Genomic DNA, 26,030 nt, shown 5'->3' with positions numbered 1-26,030 from the left:
ACGCTTCAGAAAACGGACCTAGCATAACAGATACCTTTAGCTTATAAAAAACAATAATCATAATAAACGTACAAATTCAAATTATTTAACAAAAGGTATTCGGTATATTGCAATAAATAGAAGAAAACAATTAAATTACATTTCTCTACAGGGTTTCCTAGGTTAAGCAGAAAATAATGAGTTGGTACAGGTCAGGTCTACACAGCGCAACCCTGCTCAGCGGGGATCTGACAGGTAACCCAGATAGGTGATAAGTGAGCTTCCATGTGAGAAACTAAGGGTTCCCTTTAACAAAGAAATGAGCAAACTCATAAATATGCATGAGTCATGAAAATAGATACGGCACCTTAAAACCAGGTGCATCTCATGCGTCTCTACTGTGATGTCACAATGAATCATTTTAACTTGCATTAAAACCTGGTTCATCTGGAAAGTACCACAACTGTGATGTCACAATGAAACATTTAAATTTGCATTAAACCTGGTTCGCCTGAAGTACCACTGCTGAGGTGTCACAATGGAACTTTGTTAACTCTGCTCTACAGCTCCAAGTTCCATTGAAATAGCACTACTGTGATGTCATAATGAATATGGTTAAGATTCAGCTGCAGCTAAACGGCAAAATCTTTCTCCTGGAACCAATCTTGCCAACTGCTTCAACTTCCTGCTGTGAACATAAGCACCATCTAAATGCACCCACCATCTCTATTAAACTAATTATCTCAAAGCAAGCTCTCAGCCCTCCAGTAAAAAAGCAACTGTATCACATCCCAGGCAATTGTCTGCCTACAACACCATAAAGTGGTCAGAACTTAGCCACGCTATAACAGAGGTCATGAAGAAACAGGAAGTAGGACAGGTACCGAGGGCCTCCTTCCTGTTTCCATAGAAATGGTCTCTGCTGGGAAAGAATTCTGACACAATAACACCTACATACACACTCTCTCTCTCCCTCCCTCTCACCCTCTACCTCTTACCCTCTGTCTCTCCTTCTTAGTATCTTTTCCCCCTCCCTCTCTTTCTCTCTTCATTTTGATCTCTCTCCTTCTCCCATCTTTCCACATCTCCTGCTTCTCTCTCTGTCTCCCTGCTTAGCTCTCTATCCCTTCACCTCTATCACTCTCTCCCTCCCTTGTTAATTCAGTCCTAATTGCCCTTTACTGACACAACATACAAACATCTCTCCCCCCTTCACTGAAAGGCCAACACCAGCACCTCCTCTCTCTCGCTCTCCCTCCATCTCTCTCTGTCACTCTGTACGTGGATGCCCACAGCAGACTGAAGAGAATCCATTCTATCCATTCAATTTTACACAAACTCTGAGTAACAGGACCTGTGATTGGTGGAACACTAACCTATGGGCCTGAGTGAGGAGGAGACAGCGAGCCCTTGAAATACAGATGTACAACAAATCAACTGTAGCCTGGATTTACAGGAGCAGGATGAGCTTCCATGAACTCTCAAAAGGGGACCTCTTCAAGTGCATGAATTAGCCATCACAGAGGATGCCACTTCCACGCCAGAATCCCCCAAAGAGGAGGATTTTCCTTAAACCATCTCTGCACTTCATTCCAAGTACATCATTATAAAACGAGTACATTTCTTGCTTGTTTGTATGCACATACGGTATATATGTAAAAACTCATCTAATCATGCATCATGAAGATAGAGGTCCAAACATCTACACAACAGTATAAACCACTTTATGAGAGTATTATACAACTATGCTCAATAACATGTAATAATTTACAATACATTTTCATCCAAATTTGATAATAATCGACATGCTGTCTCAACATTTTGTCCTTGTCAAGGACAAATTACACATTAACATAACTCAGTTTACATATTATCCACTCACGTGGTTGGAGAGCTCTTGAGAACACTTGATACTCAGCTGTTTTACTCCACAGTGAAAGAGTAGAGTCCACAGCAGATTCAGCCACAGATACTAAAACAGTACTCAGATATTCAGCCTCAGATACTATATTACCTACCCAGATACTCAGCCACAGATACTAAAACACTACCCAGATATTCAGCCACAGATACTACAACACTACCAACTCAGATACTCAGGCACAGATACTATAGCGCTACCCAGATATTCAGACACTGATACTATAACATTACCTACCCAGATACTCAGCCACAGATACTATAACACTACCAGATATTCAGCCACACTGAACACCTGTCTGTCTGAGGCAGACACTGAGCACTCGTCTGACGCACTCACTGAACACCACTGTGAGAAGCCCCGGGCACAGTCACAGAGCTAAATGTGAGTTTGGCATTTTCCCCATAAAGAGAATGAAATAAATAAAAACCGATATAAATTAATCTGTCAGGAGGCCCGGGAGCTCTCTGTGCAGACGAGAGGAGAGATGGGGTCTAATTAAGACCCTGAGACGTCCTCAGAGCCAGCTCATTTCTAACATTCAACCAACGAGCTGCCAGCCAAAGGAGCCCAGCTTCTGCTCCTGAGAGGAAAGGACACACACACACACACACACACACACACACAACACACAACACACCAACGACAACAGACACACACACCACACACACAGGCACACACCCATATGCATGTACACCACACCAGTCACACACACACACGCACACACACATATGCATGTACACCACACCAGTCACACACACACACCACACACACGCGCACTCACACACATACCACACACACACGCGCGCGCGCACGCACACACACACATATCACACACACAATGCAAGGCCATATTCAGAAGCAAGGCCCTGGTTAAGCTTCAATTGCTATGCATGTACAGGAAGTCAGAACGCCCATAGGAGCTATCTGCGTGTGCAGAATAACCCCCGACAGAATGACAGATAGACAGACAGACAGCTAAAGCGAAGAGCATATTTTAAACCATTTTTATTATTTATTCTCTTCTGCTTGTTCATCTGTCTCACATCCCTTGTGACAGGAAGTCCCTTCAACCAAGATGCAGCTGCCGGAAGAGTCTGGTCCATCCGAGAGCTCAAAATAAATGCTTGTCAACACGTCCCCCTTTTTAAAAATCTTTTTTTACGTTTTATTTTATCTTTATTTCTTTACAGCTGTGCGCAGTGCAGCTAAAAAACACAAATGCTCCTTTCATTTCCCCATTCTGTCTGTTCACACCTCCACAGCCAGCAAAGTACTGTATATGTGGCCAATAATTCAGTGCCTGCAGGGTCTCTCTCTTCTCTGGGATGTATCTCCCTGCCACAGTCCTCTTTCTCCGCCATTATGGCTCCATCATCCACTGAACCACAGAGAATGGAACATACATCTAGGCACAAGCTGAGCTGCCATAGGGACAAGAGGATACACAGACAAGAGATAACTGCGAAACTTTACATCTTAGGCACTTAGCTGGCTGACGCATTGGCCAGCCAAGACATAGTATGCTTACACTTCCACCATGGCTCAATGAACCACAAGAGGGAACATACACAAGACAACACAGAGATAACTGCGAAACTTTACATCTTAGGCACTTAGCTGGCAGCGCCGCCACTGCGGCTCCATGGAAACACATAGAAACTCAAAACTGGCCCTTGAATCCAGCCCTGGTTTTCTTTTCTCCCCGGTAATTCACTGAACCAGGAGTGCCACTGATTGGCCAGACAGCCTTCACACCTGACTCCCAGGTAAAGGGAGGGTGGGAAAACCAGCAGGTCTCGGCTCTCGAGTAACAGGGATTTAGCAGACGCTCACGCCCAGACACCCTTAACCAGAAAGGACCGATTGTGGCTGCAGGCTTAGCTTCAACCAAGCAGTTGCACACCTGATACTACTAATCAAGGTTGCTTAGCAAAAAACTGCAGTGGCTGATTACCAGAATCAGGTGTGCAACTGCTTATTTGGAACAAAAGCCTGCAGCCACACTGGCCCGTTCCGGATATGACTGATGACCCCCTGGCTCTCGAGCAAGGGCTTCGGTTGGCCAGGTCCACGGGAGTCCAGTCCTGTCCGAAAAGAGCTGATGAGAGTGCAGGCCTTTTTTTTTTTTTTTTTGCCCAGCGCTACGACACCCGACTAATCAACCAATCACAGTCTTCCCGGCGGGAAACAAAATGGCGGCGACGAGGTCCTCATGGGAACGCGTCTCTCGTGAGAAACGCCGCACGCTTGGACCAGGACTGAGACTTCCTGCTTTAAGACTGACAGGAAGTAGCCCCACGCTGAATAATAAGAGTAAGTGTGTAGTGGGAGCACACTGGGGATAATAATACTTCTGCCGCAGGGCTACTGTTTATGAGTGAGAGAGGGGAGAGAGGAGGAGAGAGAGAGAGAGAGAGGAAGAGACAGAGAGATGAGGGAGAGAGCAAGACAGAGAGAGAGAGAGGGGGAAGAGAGAGATGAGGGAGAGAGCAAGACAGAGAGGGGGAGAGGGAGGGAGAGAAAGGGAGAGAGAGAGATGGAGCATGAGAGATAGATGGAGAGAGAGAGAGACAGATAGAGGAGAGGGAGGGAGACAGAGAGAGAGACAGATGAGAGAGAGCAAGAGAGAGGGAAAAGGAGAGAGAGAGAGAGAGAGATCATGCTCCTCATTGAAAGAGCCTCCACATCAGCACCAGTACATTTCCTGAGGGTCGGGAACTGAGAGCGTAATGGAGAAAACATCCAGCTCATTACCCAGAAGCGCAGTTTCCCTCGCCTGCGACACCACTTCCCCTCTCCCCGTCACGACAGAGGCAATGCGTCTGAGAAACCCAGCTATTTCACAAGACGAGGCGGCGAAGAGGACAGCATGCAGAAGGAAACCTCTGCCCTCCTCTCGTCCTTCTGCTTTGTACACAGATTCGCAATCTAGCAGTTCCCCCATAATAATAAAAAAAAGACGCTCTGTTCCTTTTCAGACTGGTGTGAGTCTTACTACACTGCCTTAACACTGGTACTAATTCAGCCCTGTGCACCTGAAGCCATTCGGCGTTAGGGCTGTTAATCATGGCTCAGCACACGCACGTTTTAATCAGTAACGCGCCACGGAACCGGCCAATGGCAACGTAACGCCCACAACATGCCTTTCCTGCACACGCCACATGCTGCAGCGCTATGAATTCGTCAATGAACGATATAGGTTTTAATGGATTACATATGCGGGGGTGGGGTGTTACAAGTCCAGAGGGTAGCATATTTACCATGTTTTTAAGCCTTTAAGGTGCAAAATCACAAATATGCGATTAGAATGTTCTTGACTGACCCACCCCCCTCATCCTTAAATCACCCCCCCCCCCCCCAATCCACTGCTCCCCTTGCTGTGAGTGACAGCCTTAGAGGGACCTGCTTATGCTGTACGTTTCAAGTATGTGCACGCACGCACACACACACAGACCAACACACACACACACACACAGATCATAAACATGCCAAATCCCCCACGCCATACACACACAAGTACCTTGTTATCTCACAGATATATGCACACCCACCGACATTCCAGCCATGCAATACTGTGCGTGTGAGTGTGTGTGTGTGTGTGTGAGTGTCTGCATGTGTGTGTGTGTGTGTGTGTGTGTGCGTGTGTGCACATGAGTGCGTGTGTGCACATGAATGCATGTGCATATGGAATGCATGGGCATGTACCAGTGCATGTATAGACACACAAGTCGGTGGGTGTGTGAAAAAAAATGTATATGAAAAACAAACTCTTATTTCAGGGAAAACTCGGAGGGCTTGGAAATGACAATCGGGGTGGGGTAGGTGGGGTAGGGGGGTGGGGGGGGGCGTAGGGAACAGAACGTTTCTTTCCGACTCCGTTCGCACACTCCAGAAAAATGTCACAGGGATCATCTGCTCTCAATCAGCCGAAGCAGTGAGGAGCGGGAGGAGCGGGAGGAGCGGGAGGAGCGGGAGGAGCGGGAGGAGCGGGAGGAGCGGGAGGAGCGGGAGGAGCGGGAGGAGCGGGAGGAGCGGGAGGAGCAGGAGGAGCGGGTCCTTTGTGCAGAACGCGTAACTCCGAGATGTTTCTGCCTGAGCATGGCTGACTGGGGGGGGGGGTGTGACTCAGAACCCAGAGAGGGTTCTCACACGTTTGCCCAAATTATACGAGCAGCCCTGGAAAAAGTAATGTACAGCAAAAGGCATAGCAAGGAACAGGCTCTTGCTGTCTTCCAGGAACGTATAGTAAATATGTTTATTAAAACGTAATGATCAATAGATTTCACAGCAGTACAAAATTTTTTTTTTTTTTTTCCCCAGAAAGCAGCAATAACTTGTGCATTTTCCCATACATTGTTGTTGAATCGTTGCGACATCTTGGCAATATATTTCTTGCTAATACGTTTTCAGTATATTTCCATTTCTGCGATATTCCAGCTCTGCGAATTCCCTTCAGAGTGGAGACGTCAGGCACAGCCGTAACTCCTAAGCCCCGGGCTGAGTGTGACGGCCGGTGGCGGGGAGGAGGCCAAGCGGGGAGCGCGTCTGCTCCCTCCTCTGCCCCCTCCTCTGCCCCGTCTGGCCCGGGACGGGGTCACACCAAGCGGGGAGCGCGTCTGCTCCCTCCTCTGCCCCGTCTGGGCCGGGACGGGGTCAGACCAAGCAGGGAGCGCGTCTGCTCCCTCCTCTGCCCCGTCTGGCCCGGGACGGGGTCAGACCAAGCGGGGAGTGCGTCTGCTCCCTCCTCTGCCCCGTCTGGGCCGGGACGGGGTCAGACCAAGCAGGGAGCGCGTCTGCTCCCTCCTCTGCCCCGTCTGGCCCGGGACGGGGTCAGACCAAGCGGGAGCGCTCGCTCCCTCCTCTGCCCCGTCTGGGCCGGGACGGGGTCAGACCAAGCAGGGAGCGCGTCTGCTCCCTCCTCTGCCCCGTCTGGCCCGGGACGGGGTCAGACCAAGCGGGGAGCGCGTCTGCTCCCTCCTCTGCCCCGTCTGGGCCGGGACGGGGTCAGACCAAGCGGGGAGCGCGTCTGCTCCCTCCTCTGCCCCGTCTGGCCCGGGACGGGGACAGGTCACGCCCCCGATCGCTCCTGTGAATCCTGCCAGCTTATTGGCTCCTGCACAGGAACTGCCACATCGGCCAGCGTCAGCCTTACAGTACGCCTATATCAGAGCCTTCACACACACAGACAGACATGCATACACACACACACTCACACACACAGACATGCACACACACACACACACACTCACACACACAGACATGCACACACACACACACACACAGACATGCACACACACACACACACACACACACACACACACACACACACACACACACAGACATGCACACACACACACACACACACACACTCACACACACAGACATGCATACACACACACACTCACACACACAGACATGCACACACACACACACACAGACATGCACACACACACACACACACACACACACACACACACAGACACACAGACATGCACACACACACACACACACACACACACACACACAGACACACAGACATGCACACACACACACACTTGAAAAAGGACATGTGTCAGCCTGCTCAGTGCCTCTTAAATTGGCCACTCACACCTGTAATCTCCAGCCTACCCCCCCCCTCCTCCCTCCTAGCCTAAAGACTTCGAAAACAACATGTGCACAGAGACAGACTGTTGCACAACCTCGCCCTCCTTCTCTCTAAATGAAATCACATCTCGAACATGCGAGATGTGATGAGAAACAGCTCTCTTTTGTCTCCAGCTTTTCCCACCCGTTCTCCTCTGCTCTGCGTGAGAAAAAACTGAAGTGATGCAATGACCCAACGGCTCGCTCTGCACAATGTGCTTTCCTGTTCAGAAAGACATCCTCCCTCCTCCAGAGGCCATTATGATTTCACTGAATAAGGATGGGGGGAAGGGGCCCATTATGACATCAGTGATAAAGGGGAATGGGGCCATTATGACATCACTGAAAAGGGGGGGGTTTGATCATTCTTCCAGTGATGTCAGGTTCCGCAGCTGCGTGCATGAAAGACAGGGCAGCGTTCGTACCCGGATCCGACGTGACACCACCCTCCTGCTAGCCAGCGAGACAACGCCCTTCGAGAGTGTTTAAATGTGTCGCACAGCACTCACAGTGCGACTGTGACAGCGTGCACTCACAGTGCGACTGTGACAGCGTGCACTCACAGTGCGACAGTGACAGCGTGCACTCACAGTGCGACTGTGACAGCGTGCACTCACAGTGCGACTGTGACAGCGTGCACTCACAGTGCGACTGTGACAGCGTGCACTCACAGTGCGACTGTGAAAGAGCTCCATTCAAACCACTACAGAGAGAATAAAAAAAAAAACAGCAATAAAAAAAGCTAAGTACTCACAAAATAAAACGGAGTAACTGAATGATAGAAAACAGACTGTGTGAATATAAAATCAGCTTTGAAGGCCCCTAGAATTTAACAGCACATCATATAATTTATAGGAAAATTAAAGGAAACAATGACGTAAACCTTAAAATTATATAATTTAATGTAAACCAAGTCATTAAGTGAGCAAACATCACCAGGGATGAATTTGGTAAATGCTTGAGTCATCCAATCAATCGCTGCGATGCCAATGACCTCGGTTTGTTCTGCGTTTTCAACCAAACGCCACATTCTCCGATGCATACTGAACCCTAGGCGTGGATACTCAGTACCGAACACAGACTCCCTCCCCAGGGGGGGGATCCCACGTAAATGCAGTCGCTTAAGAGTGGCAGAATCTGTGGGGAACGCCGGAAACAGCCGGAGAGGCGGTGGAAGCGAGAGGCGCCGCTCTCGCCGCGCGTTTTAAAAGGAGGAATAAAACGGGCTTTCAGAACACTAAATCCTTACGACCCCGCTGCACTCTCCACCAGGCGCAAACACTCGATCCTTCAGCTCATAAACTCTCCTGCAACCCCCGCCTCTCCCCCTCAGTGTATCCAAGCCAGCTTACCCACGTTAACTGGCTTTGAATCACCCAAGGATCACTCCGAAACCACGGGTAGCTGGCCCTGGTCATATGATTTGCTACTCAGGAATCACTGAAACGCCTTGGACTGCACTTAAAAACACAGAGAGCAACAGACCAGCTCCGGACGGGGAAAAAAAACAAATTTTCCTTTTAACAATCCTTTGACTTGTTTTCAACACCAATCTGAGGGGTTTTCAGTGTTACTCAGCACTTAAGTCAGCTAAGGCAGCTGATTACAATTAACCCACCTCAGCGGGTATATAACCAGGTGACGGAACTGGACTGTAAAACCAAGACCTCAGGCAGGCACTTCCAGCAAGGCTAAGAGGAGCGTGCCACCGTGAAACGCGGATCTACGCAATGATCCTGGACCCTGTTTCACAAAGCAGGGTTACCCAGTCAGCTGGACAACGGCACTGAGTAAAACCCGGAAACCCTCCCAAACCTGGAACATGGGCTGAAGTAAAGAGGGCTGTTTTACTCAGCGCAGTTACCCAGCTAACTCAGTAATCCTGCTCCGTGAAATACCGCCCTGTTCAATTACCCTCCAGCGCAAATGACTATTTTTCCAATTACCCTACTGCCATTTAGCAGAATCTCTAACCCAGAGCGACTTCCAATGCAAACAGGAGAGCAGAGATCAGAGACTGGAGTGAGGTAATTTCCCAGAGGGCCAAAGTTCAGTCCTGAGAGAGGCAGCAAGCGCAAGAGCTGCACACCAGGACTGGCAACTTACCCCACTACGCTATTAAACACGAAACCAAGTTATACAAGCAAGAACAGAACCACCCAAAGGAGTAATAAACCACATTATACAAACAGCTGATTATCACAGTGATATCTGAGGATCTTCCATTGCTAAAAAGGCGATGACACATCAGCTGAAGAATGCTGATATGCCTGAATGAGCACACTCGCCTACTTTTGAGTATGCAAGTTGTATATAACTGGTATATGACTTGTATACTCAATCAATAGTAGGCACATGCATGGATTTGTATAGTTCTCCCACGATGCACTGCATTCTGAGAAAACGGCCTCTGCATCCCAAATCACACCACAGACTTGATTAAGAAATCTCAGATGTAGAGGCCGCGTTCATAGACATGATCACCTCTAAACGAGTGCATCAAACATGTTTACCTTTTTATTACGTCATCAGATTATACTTCATAAACTTCCTGTGATGCACTCAAAACTTCCAAAGAAACCCCACCCGCGCCCCCTCCAAAAAAAAAAAAAAATCATTTTTGATGCAGTATTCCATGTCATAGACAATCTCGGACACAATTTATAATGAACCGGGACTGCTGGGGGGAGGGATGACGGGGTAAGATAATGCGAGACCTCAAATTTCCCCGACGCAAGCGGGTTTTGTTCAGAGCGTCTCGCGCGACAGCCAGAGAAAAGAGAAGAGCAGAAACGCCCCGGGGCGAGAGAGACACCCGTTCGCTTTCCGTCCCCGTCTGTCATCTTCATGATTTACCGGCTCTCAGAAACGCCCGCGCGCACACGCGTCCAGCTGCATTGTTCATTCGGCTAGCCGCAGGGGAACCGAAAATTGCTTCCGCGTATTTATTTATTTATTTATTTTTAATCGATTGACTCCCCGCGGTCCGGTCCTCGGACTTCAGCCCCGGCTGCGCCAATTACCAGGCCCGCTTTGGCTCGCGGCAGATTCCAGACTGGTGTGACAGGAGGGGCCGTACCCGCTCCGGAAAGCCGTGGCGGGGAGCCGGAAGACCGGGGCATTTTTTGGGCGATTCTATTCACAGGCGAACCCCCGCTTAAAAGACGCAATTCCATTAAAACAGCCAGTCGGTGCGCCCTGCTCCAACCAGAAATAACGGGGCTTTTTTAAAACTGCACGTGGGAGGACTGGGATAAAGATCAGTCTTCCCGTGGAAATTGCGGGTAGACACAGGAATAAAAATGAAAGCCAACTGGACTAGAAATTGCCAGTACGAGCGCACAGTAGGCAGGCCATTATTTCTGAACGAGCATGTGGTATTGTTATGATCACATCGTGTACTTCCTCAGCTCGCAAAACAGAAGATTGAACTTTGGTCGAAATTTGAGGTGAACGCACCTTATCACTTTAATAAATCACTCACTAGGAGCTTTACATCGCTCTGCAGGTACCGTCAGTCCTTTAACAATTTCACTTCCACCCTTTCAGAGTAAAATGCACAGGGAAATGTTAGGCTACTTTTGAATTTCTCTGTTGAACGTATAAGAAAAATGTTTGAACATGCAAAACCGCAAAAAGTGGGCTAGCACGAAACTCGGTAGCAACTTTTGCCGAATGCCAAACCTTCTCCCCGTCCCCCGCCCCTCCCACAGTCCGATGTTCGAGTCATCATTTCGCTCCAAACCCTACGGCTTCACAGCACGTCCCTGCAGCTAAGCTACAACCTTCATAGATCACAAAAAATCCCCCACAGCAGGTGCAGGTTCAGGCCTCCTGACCTTACCCTCAGCACCCCTGCGGGACGTCCCAAGTCCTGGGGTGCGGCGGGCGCTGCTGACAGGCTCGAGAGGAATTTCGTCTCCCGTACGGGACGGCGATCCCGCGGCTGAGCACCATCCCTGCAGCACAGAGCCTTGGCAGGAACTCACTTTTTCTCCACAGGAAGCGGGCCACTTTGGCTCCCCTTTCTCTCACACGCCAGCATCCCATTTATTCTGATATCTCTGTTGCTCCACAAATGGTCTCCCGCCGGCCACAAACTGCGGGAGAGATCTTAAAAAAAAACCACTAATGTGGGAAGGAGGGCTTCATAGCAAAACTAACAACACTCATTTCACATTTCATAGTTCCCTATTTTTCCACTCTCTCCATCCACCTCTCTTTCTGTCTGTATGTCTTTCCTTCCTATCCATGCCTTTCTTTCCCTCTCTGCAGTTATCTTTTCCATCAGTGTCCACCTCTCTATTGCTGTACCAAGGTGCTTACTTTAAGGGGGGGGAGCAATATTACAAAGCAGGCCAAATAACCCCCCCCCCCCCCCCAATAATATAGCGTGATGAAGAGAAAAGTTATTTCATATAATAAATATGTGGATTTAATGTAATGATTGGGTCATACTGATCAGTACCCAGCATATACAGACTAAAGGGGGTGTGGTTCTCAGGGTCTGAGCATTTCAACCCCTCCCATATTCAAGCTAAAGTCACACCCTAGCATTGCACAGTCAGAGCTTCCCAGCCGCAGGCCTGCTCTGATTTCACAACTACAGACAAAGAGGAAAGAGCTCACCGGAAATTATGGGATGGCGCAGGATGACATGGGGGATGTTGGGTGGGGCAGGACAGGTGGGGTGCAGTCTAAACTACAACACCCCTGCCTTAAACATGCCCAATGTCTCCTGCCACCTCTCATGTATGAAACATTTTTTATAATTAGGAGTACACGATTAATACGTGGGTGGAGACTAGATGGACTCAGCTCTTGATGTACGGTGAACGCTGACCCTCTGTTGCCCTCTGAGCGGCTGTCTTTCGCAAGGTCGGCGTTGTGCAAAAAAAAACCCAGCGAAAATGCAATTCTCAGGAAAAGCAAAAACGGTTGAGGTTTAGCCACACGGGGCTTTCAACCAACTTTATTAGTCGTTGAGCTGCGAAACACTGACTGACCACAGAGCTTTGGGGAGGACTTTTAATGCATTTAAAAAAAGAGAATTACAACAAAAAAGGATGTACTTGTCGGTACAGTTTGGTCATTCTAAACTGCTGATATCTCAGAGGAGCAATCATAAAACAGGTTATTTTTTTATTTTTTTTAACCGAACTGAGGAACATTCTGTACTGTAGCGGCGAGTTCCTTTCTCGCAAACAATTTCATTTCGGATTTAAAAAGGCAGGCTTTCGCACGACTGCGGAGGGTACAGCCAACACCACCCAGACTTAAATTATATCTCCCGGATCATCCCTCCGGATGAACGAGTAGCCAATAGAGAACGCCGGCTCACCCCAAAGCGCTCAGAGGGGGCCAATGAGAAAGGACGTGACACCGAAGAATGACAAACGAGAAAGAAACATCACGCTCTGTTGTTTTAGTAAACGCAACACATCACGGCTTGTCCCGGGCCTGGTTTTCTCCGTCGATGCAGGACACCTGATCTCACCGGGGGCGTGTGGGGTGGGGGGGGGGGGGGTGAAAGGACCTCGATCGCGGAGGAAGGGATGCAGGGGTGTTTAATAATTCACGGTAATGACACCGCGCTCCAGCAGCGCGGATACCGTCTGAAGAGGAGGCATAAGCAGGGGGCGAGGCTGCGAAGGAGCCGGGCATTTCTCATTTTAACCCAGAGAGTCTAACGCGCGATTATTAACCTGTGGGAAAACTGCGGAATGTGGCGGAATGAATTAAAAACGTCAGACATGGGCGAGCTGGTGGGGGGGGGGGAGGTTTCCGGGAGTTTCTCTCTCGCAGGTGTACAGCAGGCCTTAGCGTGGAGGGCGTAGGGGCCAGGGGAGACAGGAGGAGGACCCCAAAAAAATGAGATACCTGCAGCCGTTTCCTCAGCGAAAAGCCACACACAAAAAGACACAGACAAGCACACACACATACACACACACACAACACACCAACACCACACACCACCACACCACACACCAACCACCACACACACACACACACACACACACACACACATTCATACGGATGTATGTACATAAGCAAACACACACAAATGCACAGGAAGAGAGAGAGACAGAGAAGTGTGATGGGGAAGAAGCTGCCACATCAATACACATCTATTTTAATCCAGCCATGGAGCTAGGGCTGACACACACACACACACACACACAGAGGCATACGCACACACACACACTACCACAGCACCAGAGTTCAGCAAATCGCCACTACGCTGTGGTGGAGGGAGAGAGCGATGGGGAAGAGAGAGAGGGATGGAGGGGGGAGAGAGAGAGAGAGAGAGAGAAAGAAAATAGATGAGGGAGGCTTCCTCTCTCTGTCTCTCTCTCTCTCTCTGTGTGGAAACCAGCGGAATTAAAAGCAGGAAGCCACACCGAACAGGCATTTATCCCAGAATTATCAGAGGCCCTTATCGAAAGGGAATAAATCACAATATCACAGACATGGTGTATTTCACTGAAATAAACAAGACTCTGCATCGCTCCACAATATACTGGGAAATACACAAACGACGGCCACTTTCAGGGATAAAATATCATTGGTGAAACACTGCTATGAAACATTTTAACATTTTCTATAACACGTCCATGTATTGACAATATATTGGAATATGTACAATATATTTTCTATATATTCCATTTCTGGAATATAGTGAAAAATGCTTTCTTTCTCATCCATTACACCTGAAAATTCAGCGCGGGGACATTTCTGGGAAATCGATAAAGGGATTCCACTGATAAAGTGTTCATAAACTAACCCAGAGCTTTGAGGATAAACAGGCTTGGCCTGCCGGATGTCTGGGCACTGTGTGGATGGGGATTTCTGGGATACTTTACTCTGTAAAGACCTGACCGTACAGAACCTGCAGCTGCCATCTCCTGTCCTCATGCCCAACAGCACCCTTACTCTGATTAAGCAGCAGGCTGACCTGGGGTCTCATAATCAAGAGAGAGACAGAGAGAGATGGAGATATGGAGAGATGAAGAGAGAGAGAGACAGAGGGATGGAGAGATGAGAAAGAGAGATGGAGGAATGAGAGACTGAGATAGAGAGACAAAGGGATGGAGAGATGGAGGGATGAGAGACGAAGAGAGAGAGACAGATGGATGAAGAGAGAGAGAGAGATGGAGGGATGGAGAGATGAAGAGAGAGAGAAAAGGATGGAGAGATGAAGAGAGAGAGAGACGGAGGGATGAAGAGACAGAGAGAGATGGAAGGATGAAAGATGGAGACAGAGAGAGACAGAGGGATGGAGAGATGAAGGGGGCATGTTAGACAGAGACATAGTGGGGGAGAAACAGAGAAAGAGAGAGAGGGAGACAGATAGAGAGGTAGAGAGACAGAGAGAGAAGTGGAAAGAGAGAGGGAGACAGACAGAGCACCTGCATGCATGACTGACCCGATTTACACTTTATTTCCCTAAATCTGAGGGAAGGCGCTGACGAGACCTTTTTTCAGCCTGAGAGAGCAAAAAATGAGAAATCACCAAAGACACGCGTCTGACTCCAGACTCTTCCCCCCGAGAGACATTTTGCCATTTCAGTCTCTAACCGCAGCCTGGAGAGGTGATAAAGGGAGGAGAGTCTTCAGCGTTTCAGAACGCCGGGCCGGCTACACCCACGGCCACCTCGGCACAGAGAGAACACCGCGGTGTCGCCAACTCCCAACGGCTTAGCTTGGGCTATCCCAGCATGCAACGCGGGACCAGGCACACAAACTCTCCCGGCCCATTCTGAAACAATATGACAAAACGGAGGCAACGAAACCAAACGCTACGCTAATGATCACAAATCAATTATTGAATTCAAAAAGGCCCTTGGAATGTGATGTTATTAAAACTGTGTATGCCAACCTGTGGGTGGAAAGATGTATAGCCTGCCATTGCACGCTATGTTGCAATACTAATGACTGCTTCTATACGGTTATTGGGTTATTGCCACCAGCTAGTCTCAACCTCTCTATCTCTAAGGCAACTGAAATGGCAGGTTGAAGTCTGTGGGATTGGTTTCCTGCAACCTGATTGGTTCGAGGAAGTCTGAGCCACCGTTATGTCATAGGTCAGAGGTTGAGTTGGCTTGAACCTGTGCCTCCAACTGGAGCCCCAACCTGCTCGAGATCATGATTTGTCAGAAGTTAACTCACCACCAGTTTATAAGCCAATCACAGCGCACATTTAGGCCAACGAGGCCCAACTTGACAACAGACAAACTAGCCAATGGCAGATGCTGGTGAATGCCCTGTAATTTTGGTATGAAGGTCACCAACAGACACACTGGCAAGGGAAGGAATCGCACCACTGTTCTGGCTCTGGGTGGTGATGTCACCGTCTGCAGCTCTGTCACACCCGAGCGTCGACCGAAATATTTTAAACGCGCGTCACACGGGGCGCATATCAAAAACAGGCCTGCATATTGGCTCCGTCCCATTTCCCCAAGCACAGTACGTTTCTGTCACGACCCACTGAGGTTTAGACCGGCAGCGCACAGAAGGATCTCAGCTAGCGACAAATAAAATAAACACAATACACAAGACGCATGAACATTCTCCTTTTCGCCAAAACACCTGTCAAGGTTTAATCCTTCATAGCCTCAATCTATAAAAAAAAAGAAAACAAGAAAAACAAGCAGGCAAGAGAGAATTTGGAGCCAAAACAAAAGGCGGCGCCGTTTCCGATAGTAAAAACAAAAAGCAGGGATGTGGATCGGATAAAAACTCCGGGCCGGTTTAAAAAAAAAAAAGCACGAGCCAGCTCCTGGGTCCTCGGAACGGAACCTCGCGGGAGAACCCGCCGTGGCCGTTTTAGCGGATTAGCGCTGGCTAACAGCGAGCCGCGGCGGGAGTGGCGAACGCTCGCACGGGGACACCGGCGCACACACACACACACACGCACACACACACACACACGCAGGCACGCGCGCACACACACGCACACACACACGCACACACACGACATAGGCGCACGCGCACACACACACACGCACACAACACACAGGCGCGCGCAACACACACACACACAACACTGGAATGGAACTTCTATGCCAGTTCAGAAATCTTCCCAAATCAACCCTCAGTTGCACTGTTAAACCTGAATTCTATTTAAATAAATGAATTGAGTAGTCTCATGTTAAAAGATGGAATAGGTTGTTATAACTCAGAGTTTAAAAATTTTTTAAGTTAGACTTTGAAAGACCAATGGAATGGCAATGTGTTCAAGGAATGTTCAAGGAAATGTTCAAGCGAATCAGTTCTACAAATAAACTGAACATTTCCGTCAGTTGAAAGTTGTTGACATTCACATTCCAAACATTAAAAAAATTTCCGCCACTACACTACAATAACAAGATGTGAACATTATTATTTCTAAAACAGTTGCTATTCAGTCACTGCACAGCTAGCCTCTTCCTGACGTTACTCTGTTATGCTTTCCAAAAGGTTCGAGGATCAGTCAGCGAGCAGCAAATCTCCTCGCTCTCTCTGCCTGATGTCAGAATGTTTAACTTTCCAAAATGGCTACAGAAGAGTCACTGATCACCAAATGTCTGCCTGAAGTTAGTGTTAGACTTTCCAAAAAAGGACATGGATCAGGCTCTGAAGAGCAAAAACGTGATGTCACAAAGCATGATGTCACAATGGCATTGCCATTAGCGTATCCAATCTGAACACGAGGGTTTTTTGGAATCAATCACAATCTGAGTAAGGTGGAAAATTCTGTCTACGGCCTCTGCCATCTCCCTTTGACAGCCGCGAGGATTCAGCCTCCCCCAGAACCGTTCAGCCTGCACTGTCACAAACACCGGGAGATTAACGGCGCGCCACAGCCACAACGGTCAGGTTAAATAAGGGCCCAAACGCCGCGACCGAGGAGCCAAAATGGCCGTTAGAGCCAGGAGATCCGAGCGCTTCAGACGGAATCACGAATTCAGCGCGCCGCGCCGCTTTTTAACGAGAGACTCCGAGAGAAGGGCGCAAGCGTCGGCATGGCAGCGCCCGTCTGTTCGCTGGAGGCGTGACAGAGAGACTTCTGCTGCAGCCGAAGCCGACACAGGGAGGACAGAACAGTGACCGTGACCGTGCGTCAAACGCAGCGTGCCATTTCCCACGTTATGAATAACGGCCTCTTCAAAGCAAAGTCATTTTTCATTCCGTTTCGAACACCCCCCCCCCGGCATCGCAAACTCAGGGCTATGAGTAATGAAGGGGGGGGGGGGGGGGGGTCGCCCTAACCCAGCCAATTGGCAGAACCAAAGCTGATCCTCTGACGTTCGCACCACCATCACACCGACCTTGAGAAAGCGGAGACAAACACCGCTATTGTCCAACGGGAAAAAAAATTAATTCATCACCATCCGGACGCATCGACGTCGCAAACAACGGCTACCCCCTTAGTTTCCCCCGCGAAAAGCGAGCCGTTTCGCGGGAACCCGCCGTTTCCATAACGATCCCCCCTCTATGCCGCCATGTCCTCGGGGTCTGTGGGTCGGGTCATGGGTGGGGAGGGGGGGGAGGGTGGCATTGGGGGGAGGGGGGTCGCGTGTCACATGGCCTGGCATTGTCATTTCTAGGAAACATGTGATGGCGGTCACACTGAGTGCACTCTATGGGGTTTGGCGGGAGGCGGGTGAATCACTGCACTGCACTGCTGATCTGATTCCACAGGCGCCCTCGACCCCGCTCAGCGGTTTCTCGCTTAGCCACACTGGGGTCCGGTGCCAGGGGTTGCCAGGTTGGCCTGATTTTCATTCTTTTTCTTCTTTTTTTTTTTTTTGGGGGGGGGGGGGTGGAAGTGAGGGGTGGGTGGGGGTTCAACTCATTGGGATAAAAGGTTCTACTTGATAAAGGGAAGGGAAAATCGCGGCCCATCTGACATTCTGAACTTCCGGACCCAGGATCCTGGTACAGAAGGCCTTCCTCCTACACCACAAGCCTGAACGTTCTGCACAGTCATGCCTGCAAACAGGGCTGATGACATCACAGATCAATCCGAACGGGAGACAAAGCCTTCACACTACTGCTTCACCGTCAGGTAGGCGCTAAGAAATGTGTTTTTTTTTTTTTTTTTTAAACCTCACAAGAGCAACATGAGGATTGGTGGAAAAAAAAGAGACCGAGAAGACAATGGCCGATTAAGACTCGCGCGGCTCGGAGTCCTTTCAGACGGTAACCGTTCGAGCGAGCGGTACTCCAGGGAGGGAAGGGTGACTGCACAAACCCGAATAAATTGCACCCGGTTCGGCTGAAAGGCACTTTTATTGAGTGAGTCGTCTCACTTCCTCTTCTCCGGCTCTCTCTCTCTCGCTCGCTCAGCGGGTTAACCCCTTCTATCCCACTCTTCCTGAGAGAGTGTTCTCTCTCCAAGGAACCGTCCTGGGGACCAGGCAGAATCTAATCTAATCCCCTCAGAAAGGCGTCCAGGGAAAGCCTGTGCAAAGGCAATTAAAAAATTAAAATAAAAAAAAAGGCAGAAAGTCGCCAATTTTTGCCCGCCACTCTCGCCATGCTGGCAGGATTCTGGGAGGAGGAGGAGAGGTGGCAACGTGCTGTGAGCAGAGCCAATAGCGGAGAACGAGCTGCTGTAAAATCTGTTGTTTTCTTGTCGCATCGAGAGAAAAAAACCACACACAAAAAAAACAACAATTTGGAGCGTTTCACCGACCAGCTGACTGACTGGCTGACCGACCGGGCAGCGTCCCCGCAAAACACATTTACCACACGTGTGTATCTGCCGCATCGGTGAACTTTGCCGCTCCTGAAAGCACCAGGGCGTAGCCCCTTCCCCCAGCCTTTGGGATCCTCAAATCTGGCCAATAGCGCTGCCGGTTTTCATCCTTCCCCTCCAATCGGGGACTGATTAGACCCGCGAGAGCAGGCGAGTGAAGCCTCTGACCAATCGGTGACATTTATTAATCAACCCAATTGACCACGCGGTTGAAAAGGACACCAGCAGGGCCTCAGGGGGGTTCGTGCCAAAGCAAGCGGCGTTTGAATCCCAATCCCAGTCGCGGCACTGCCGGCTATGACCGGAGGTCCACGGCGACAGCTCGTGGCTCCAGCCGGCACCCCCTGGCTGGACCAGGTACCCGCGGACACACAAACCGAGAATGCGCCGACCTCGTCACGCTGAGCGATCCGCGGTGCGTCTGCCGTGCGGAAAACAGCGAGAACGTGAGTCATCGCGCGAATCAGCGGAGTCACCTTTTCCGCCGTCTCCGCCCGACGACGTCAGGAAGGGTGGCGGACGGGTTTGAGTTTTTTTTAAACGAACAGCCGCAATGCCGATGGCCTTGAGGCCCAGATGTGAGGCTCCAGGCTCTTAGGCAAGGCCAGTCGGGTTAGGCCGGATTCAGCTACGCGTCGCTTGTGTACACAGGGAAAGAACGACACGCCGCCCTCTCCTGCGAAACAGGTCTGACTGGACTTTCCCCACCAGGGAGTGTCCTTTAACACCCCCCCCCACACCCCCACCCCCCCTCCACCCGGGCCGCGGTGTTTATCCGGCAGGGTAACCCACAGACGACGGGGAGGTCTCACGGCAACCGAAATGCAAATCCGCACGCAGTACAGTACAGCAAAGCAGGAGGCACCAAACTTACATGGACAAAACCCACATCTCTGCCATATGTGGGGGGGGGGGGGGGTGGCAGGTAACTAGGTAACATGACCAGGGGGGTGAGGCGGTGGGTGGGGGTGGCAGTAACTAGGTTACATAACCAGGAACTAAGTAATATAAGATGGAAATTATGTGATCTGGGAGGGGCGGACAAAACTGAGAAAAAGAACTGAAAACACAAGTTCCACGTACGTTTTGATTCCAAAGAAGTCTGAAACTTCTCTATTAAAAGGTGTCCGTTAAAAAATCATAAACCATTTCCGTTTGGCCCAAGCTCTTGGTAGCACAAAAGTATTTTTTATTTCCCCCCCCCCCCCCCCTTTTCAAAACAGAGCCCTCATGCTAACACTCGTGCAATATAGCTCTGTCCTTGGACGCGTCTTCCAACAAACAGGTTCTTTTTTTTGTTGTGTGAAATACAATTCCACTTGTGACTAAATCATTCACCCTGTCACATTACTCACAATGGCAATCTTGGCCTCCTCCTCCACCAAGACAGACTCCTGAAGCCTGTCACTTCAACCCCCTTGTAATGAATTACCAGCACCACGCAGAACGGCTGCTAGGCTTAACCTAACAGACTCTACAGACCCTCAACTCCACGTCCTTAACACCCAGCATTACCTCTCCGCGGAAACCAAAACATTCCAATGGTACGCATCTTCTGAAGATTCGACGAGAGGCATCGCCCAGGGCAACACTGGCATGAGAGGTTTTTCACAAAAAGGAAGTATTTCTTTCCACACAGACAGCAGTCTCTGTGTGGAACAGGTTGCCAGGCCATGTAGTAGAGGCAGAAACTCTCTGGGCCTTTCAAGACCAGCCTTGAAACGGTGCTAGACAGTAACTCATTTGTAGGTAAACTGAGCCCTAGGTACACTTTAGTGTTAGAAAAATAGCGATCATTGTTGGGCTGAACAGCCTGTTCCCATCATTATGTGATTTTACGTTATGTTCTGTACTGTGATATAGCCCCAGAAACCCACTAGCAACCAGAAGCTCCTGTAGTTCAGGAGCCGAGAGGATGGCAAGAGCACAAGCGCTATGTTCTCAGGAACCTGGGGTAGAACATACGCCCCCTCACTGGTCTCTGTTTTGATGTGTAGAGGCAGAGACCCCCTGTGTAGGGGCAGTACAGCGGTAAGTCCTGTGGGCAAAAGGGCAAGGGTAAAGGTCACACTGCCACAGAAGATGAACTCTGTGGACAATAAAGAGAACAAGACGTCCCAGGTAGTCCACTAGAAACACACACACACACACACACCTCTTATAACAGACAGGGACAGTAACAGAACCCCCATCCAGCTCAGTGTGTTAACAGAGACATAAGACAGTAAGTTTTCAGGCTGACTAGAAACAGTCACACTCTCGCGCGCACACACACACACACATTGTAAAAGGCAGGAACGCCTGAACAATGGGCTATGACCCCTTCCCTCCTCCTCTCCCCTCCCCTCTCCTCCCCAAACTTCAACGGTTTCCAGGTGGAGACCACACACTGAAACCAGCTCCTTTCCCGCTCCTGCCTTCTCACCTCTCTGCTCCCCCACTTCCTTTTTTTCGGTTTTTTTACGATATCTCACGCCGCAGGGCATCCTGCCACAGGAGGAATAACTTGAGACCCTAGCCAAAAAAAATCCCACGCTCCTGTGGGACACGTGACTTCTACGGTTAAATGAATAAGTGGATTTATTAAAAAAAGGAGGGCTTATCTTAATAGAAGGGCTTTGTTATATATTTAATCTTGAATTGCATCCATCTTGGCTGTCATTTTTTTTTTTTTTTGTCCACGGACAGAAACCCCTTGAGATTTCTGCTTCCGTCGGACATTCATCTTTAAATTGAAAGTTTAAGGGAGCGGAGAATATTCCCCTCTTGGAACAGCGTCCCGCTCCGATTTCGACAGCGTCAGCAAATTTGGGAAAAGGCCCAAAAAATCTTGCCTTGTTCCATTTTCAGTGCTTGAGCTGAAGGCAGCGTATTCTCTGGGGTAAAACCAAATCATGGCGATGCCCGACCTCGAGGCTGCTCCCCGCTTGGCAGTCGAGGCCCAACGGGATTCCGAATGCAGACTACAACCCTTCATTTCTCTTGATTGGCACCTGCCGTTAACACAGAGATTCATCCACCTCGCTCACCGCAGAACCAGAGGCAGCAACGATCGGCTGCCACTTCTGGAGGTGAACTAGTCCTAGTATCCCTTCAAAACACTTCCTTGGTTTCCCCCCACCGCTGTAGACAGGAAATGAGAAAGGAGGAAGAGAACCAGCCTAACTGTAAATCCGAAAATAAATCTATGGGTGTGTTTTCCAGGCACCACCTTGGCCTCAGCAGGGATATCTTAGCTCTGAGGCAAGGTTTCGTTCAGTCTTCGTGTTTTTTTTTTTTTTTTGCTGTTGTACTTTTCTTTCGGGCCTGGTTCTGGCCAAAGATTTGCGACGAGATAAGCAACAACCGGCAACTCCATGCAACGTTCTGGAATTTGACACGCGCAATTAGACCATTTGAATCGCCTGCAACGGCCAGCGCCGACGTCAGATGTTCTGAGACGGAGTTTTTTCACACTGCTCTCTCTGTAAAACGGTTTCATCGCGACATAATTCTTCGCTCTGAGCTAGGCTCGAGACTCAATTGAGACCTGGGAGCTCGACTTTATTCTGCCTGCTCCCTGGTCGGGCTAGGCTAGATTAACTAAAGCACTTCATTCAGTTGGCCAAGATAATCACCCAGGATTTTGGTTCTTTGTACAGTCAAGTTCAAGTGCTCTCGCAAGCGTCAGATCCGTTTCACCACGGCCAAGCCCAGTGGCCGTGTTACTGCAATATTTCAACTCAATTGCAGATTCTAGGCTACAATTAAATTGTAAATTACCATACTTGACACTGCCGGACTCAAGTTGCTGACACATCAACCATATTAAGCAAACTAATCATTTACGGCTGGCATTTAACTACCCTAAACAGTAACACACCAAGATATTATGGCAGGAAATACTTAGCCTTTTTTATGCCAAGCACCACACAGTCATGTACTTTAGTCAATGGTTACAATGTCTGTAGCCTGTCACCTAATTATATTATTGTCATTTTGATTGTTGACTTTATAACTTTGTGCTTTATGTCAGGATCCCCCATGCAAATCAGATCACGATTTCAACGGCGGTTTTGCCAGGTAAAATTAGAACAATCAAAAATAACACGACTGATAGGATATGCCAAGAACATCGCGTCTACTAATTAACTAAATGACAAGTCAAAAGTTCTTTTTTTTGTCCCAATGAAGAACGGCTTTACCGGTACAGTGGGTTTAGTACACGCGTCCACGTAATCGCAGTTTCACACCTTCCCACTGTGTAGGCCACTTTCGCAACTCCGTAACTATAACGCACTTCACCGAGCCAGTTGCCCGCGTGAACAAGCAAGCGACAGAGAGAGCAAAGAAAACCCGTCACGCAAGAACGGCGTCTCTGTATGCGAGCCCTAATCGCAATCTAAACTTGTTGTGGCTACATCTGCGATATAGACACAGAACTGTCTATGCGGTAGCCGGCTATGCAAAGGTCATGAACACAACGTTCCTACAAACAACCATTTATCTACTGTTTTCTTTTCTTTTTTTTTTGGGGGGGGGGGGGTCAACAATCTGGTTATATAGGGGGAAATGATCAGCATCTCGTCTTCAAATTTGTATTATGAGCTACAAAGTTCCTAGATAAAAGTTATTGAATATCTGAACAAATGTTGCCCATAAAATACGAGTTGATCTGTTTGAATAGCACACCGTGTACATTAACGTTGCCGCGACACGGAGATAATCTAACCTGAAAACTAGTAGTGGGTTAAAGGGAATGGCTCTATAATTTTTTTAATCAACACTGTGTTCATTTCTGACTGTGAAACATGACACATTCACGTAAACAAGATTAGCCTGAGGCAGCGATACGTCCAGTTCGAAGAGAATAGGCTACATGGGAATTGTTCGATCCTGGTGCGTCCTGAAATGTTCAGAGATTATTACAGCCAGAACAAACATTAAAATACCGAGCTGAATTTGCATAAATCATACTGGGTTATGACCCGGTTGAGCAGGCAGGATTCAGCAGTCTGCCACTGTGCAAAATAAATACGTCCATTTCCTCAGCCGATGTAGAATAATTTCACATATGCTTTAGCGTTTGCTGAACCACGGTGAAATGTCGCATAATAAAGACACACAATTACCGCATCAGTCAGGACTCTTCAACAAACTTCAACAAACAACACTGGTGACTCAAATTCCCACATTTGTCCTGTGGCACCGTCTGTGTGCTAAGCGTTGGGTTTTTAAACTAAAACACCGATTCTTGGTGGCATTTGTTACAAGATTTGGGTGTTTCTGTAGAAGACGAAGGGAAGGAGAAGGAGAAAACAGTGTAAAGGAATCGCTGGACAGCCTATTAAAATCTAATACGAAAACTTGAAGTGCGATTCTTACCATGTCTGCCGGAACACTGCCCGTCATTTTCAGTAGACTCCTTTTGCGCGCGACCTTCCAGGTGAAAACGACGAATATTTTCCCCGTCTTTTCCTTTTAAAAAACACTCGCGGAATTAGCCTACTTTGAAAATCACAACTTAGGCATCCAAAAGACGGTATGGCGGTGGTTCTGAAACTCCTTTAGCCAGCGGGACGAAGCCGAACGAGGTAGCTATTCGAATGTCAGAAATGTAACTAGTCTTGTATTAGCCTACACATTTGGTCGGCTTTCTGAGTTCGGTAATTCGGTTATAACAATCGGTATCCTTTATTTTACTGGAAGGCCCCCCTCCCACCCCCAGAAAAGAAGAATACAGTCTTTTAAAAACCCTACGCCATAGGAAAACGAAATAAAGAATATCCAGGAAATCGGAGGGCTAGCTACACTTTAAATCCTCGGTTTAATTGGAAATGCGAAAACAACAAAGGCGTAGGCTATCTACTGTTCGGTTTGTCCGTCTCAATAATAATGTCCCGTGTCCTCAAAAACTGAGTTTATTCTGCGTTTACTGGCGTATTAGTTCCGTCTCCCTTTTCTGCGCCGTCCTGCTGTCATCCTGCTTCAGAACAACATGGCGGCAGCTCGAATGAAAATAAATAAATAAAAAATGTACGGGAAAGCCGTGGCCAGTTCCACGAAAAAAACACGCCGTGTGATTTGGTATGTAAATGCATACGCCTCCATACGAGTGAAGGAAGGGGAGGAGAGTTGTGGGTTTACTTCGTGTCCGAACACAGAGAACAAGCTTTGTTTTGTGTTAATATTTTAACTGGAGAAACCTTCAACCTATGGAGACTGGACCAAATTGCATGCAATATATATATTGCATATATATATATGTGTGTGTGTGTGTGTGTGTGTGTGGGTGGGGGGCGGGCGGGGTTATAGGGGTTGTATTTTACACAAACACACTGTTAGAGATTCAAACTAGGAACAATAGCAGTTTCGCCCCCGCCCCCCGAGTAAGAACTTTTCTTCGAAACCGTGAGTTATTGTCTTGAAGGACAGTTCCTTGAGAAGATGTCGATGACGTAGCGAACGCGCTCACACGTGCAACCCAGATGCAATTAATTTTGTTTACGTGAATTTACTGAACCATATTCTTTCAATTCAGAGAAAGGATATTTACTTTTTAGAATGTTGGTTTCACCGTAAGGACACGGCAGCGCAACGTGTCGTTTGAGGCCCTTGCGAGTTTAATAATTAATTCATGACCTCAGTGACATATTCAAGATTTCAATTTAATCGCCCTTCAGAGAAGGAAATGCAATGTGTGTTCACGGCATAAACAACACGAGGAAATGCTGAGTGGATGCAAGTGCACGAGGCCACAAC

At 48.6% G+C, this 26,030-nt stretch overlaps 1 protein-coding gene across 1 annotated transcript in view; it reads right to left on the bottom strand.

Moving 5' to 3' along the window:
• ubl3a (ubiquitin-like 3a) overlaps positions 1 to 25,404 on the bottom strand; it is a 33,975-nt gene extending 8,571 nt beyond the window's left edge. The window contains exon 1 of the mRNA XM_064352750.1: positions 24,654 to 25,404. Coding sequence (XP_064208820.1) covers positions 24,654 to 24,680 — 27 coding nt within the window. The 5' untranslated portion in view covers positions 24,681 to 25,404. The remainder of the gene's footprint in view (positions 1 to 24,653) is intronic.
• Positions 25,405 to 26,030: the final 626 nt, after the last annotated feature.

Source organism: Anguilla rostrata, chromosome 9, assembly GCF_018555375.3.
Source record: "Anguilla rostrata isolate EN2019 chromosome 9, ASM1855537v3, whole genome shotgun sequence".
NCBI classification, from domain to species: Eukaryota; Metazoa; Chordata; class Actinopteri; order Anguilliformes; family Anguillidae; genus Anguilla; species Anguilla rostrata.
The sequence above is the reverse complement of the archived record's forward strand: the minus strand, read 5'-3'. Positions and strand labels throughout refer to the sequence as shown.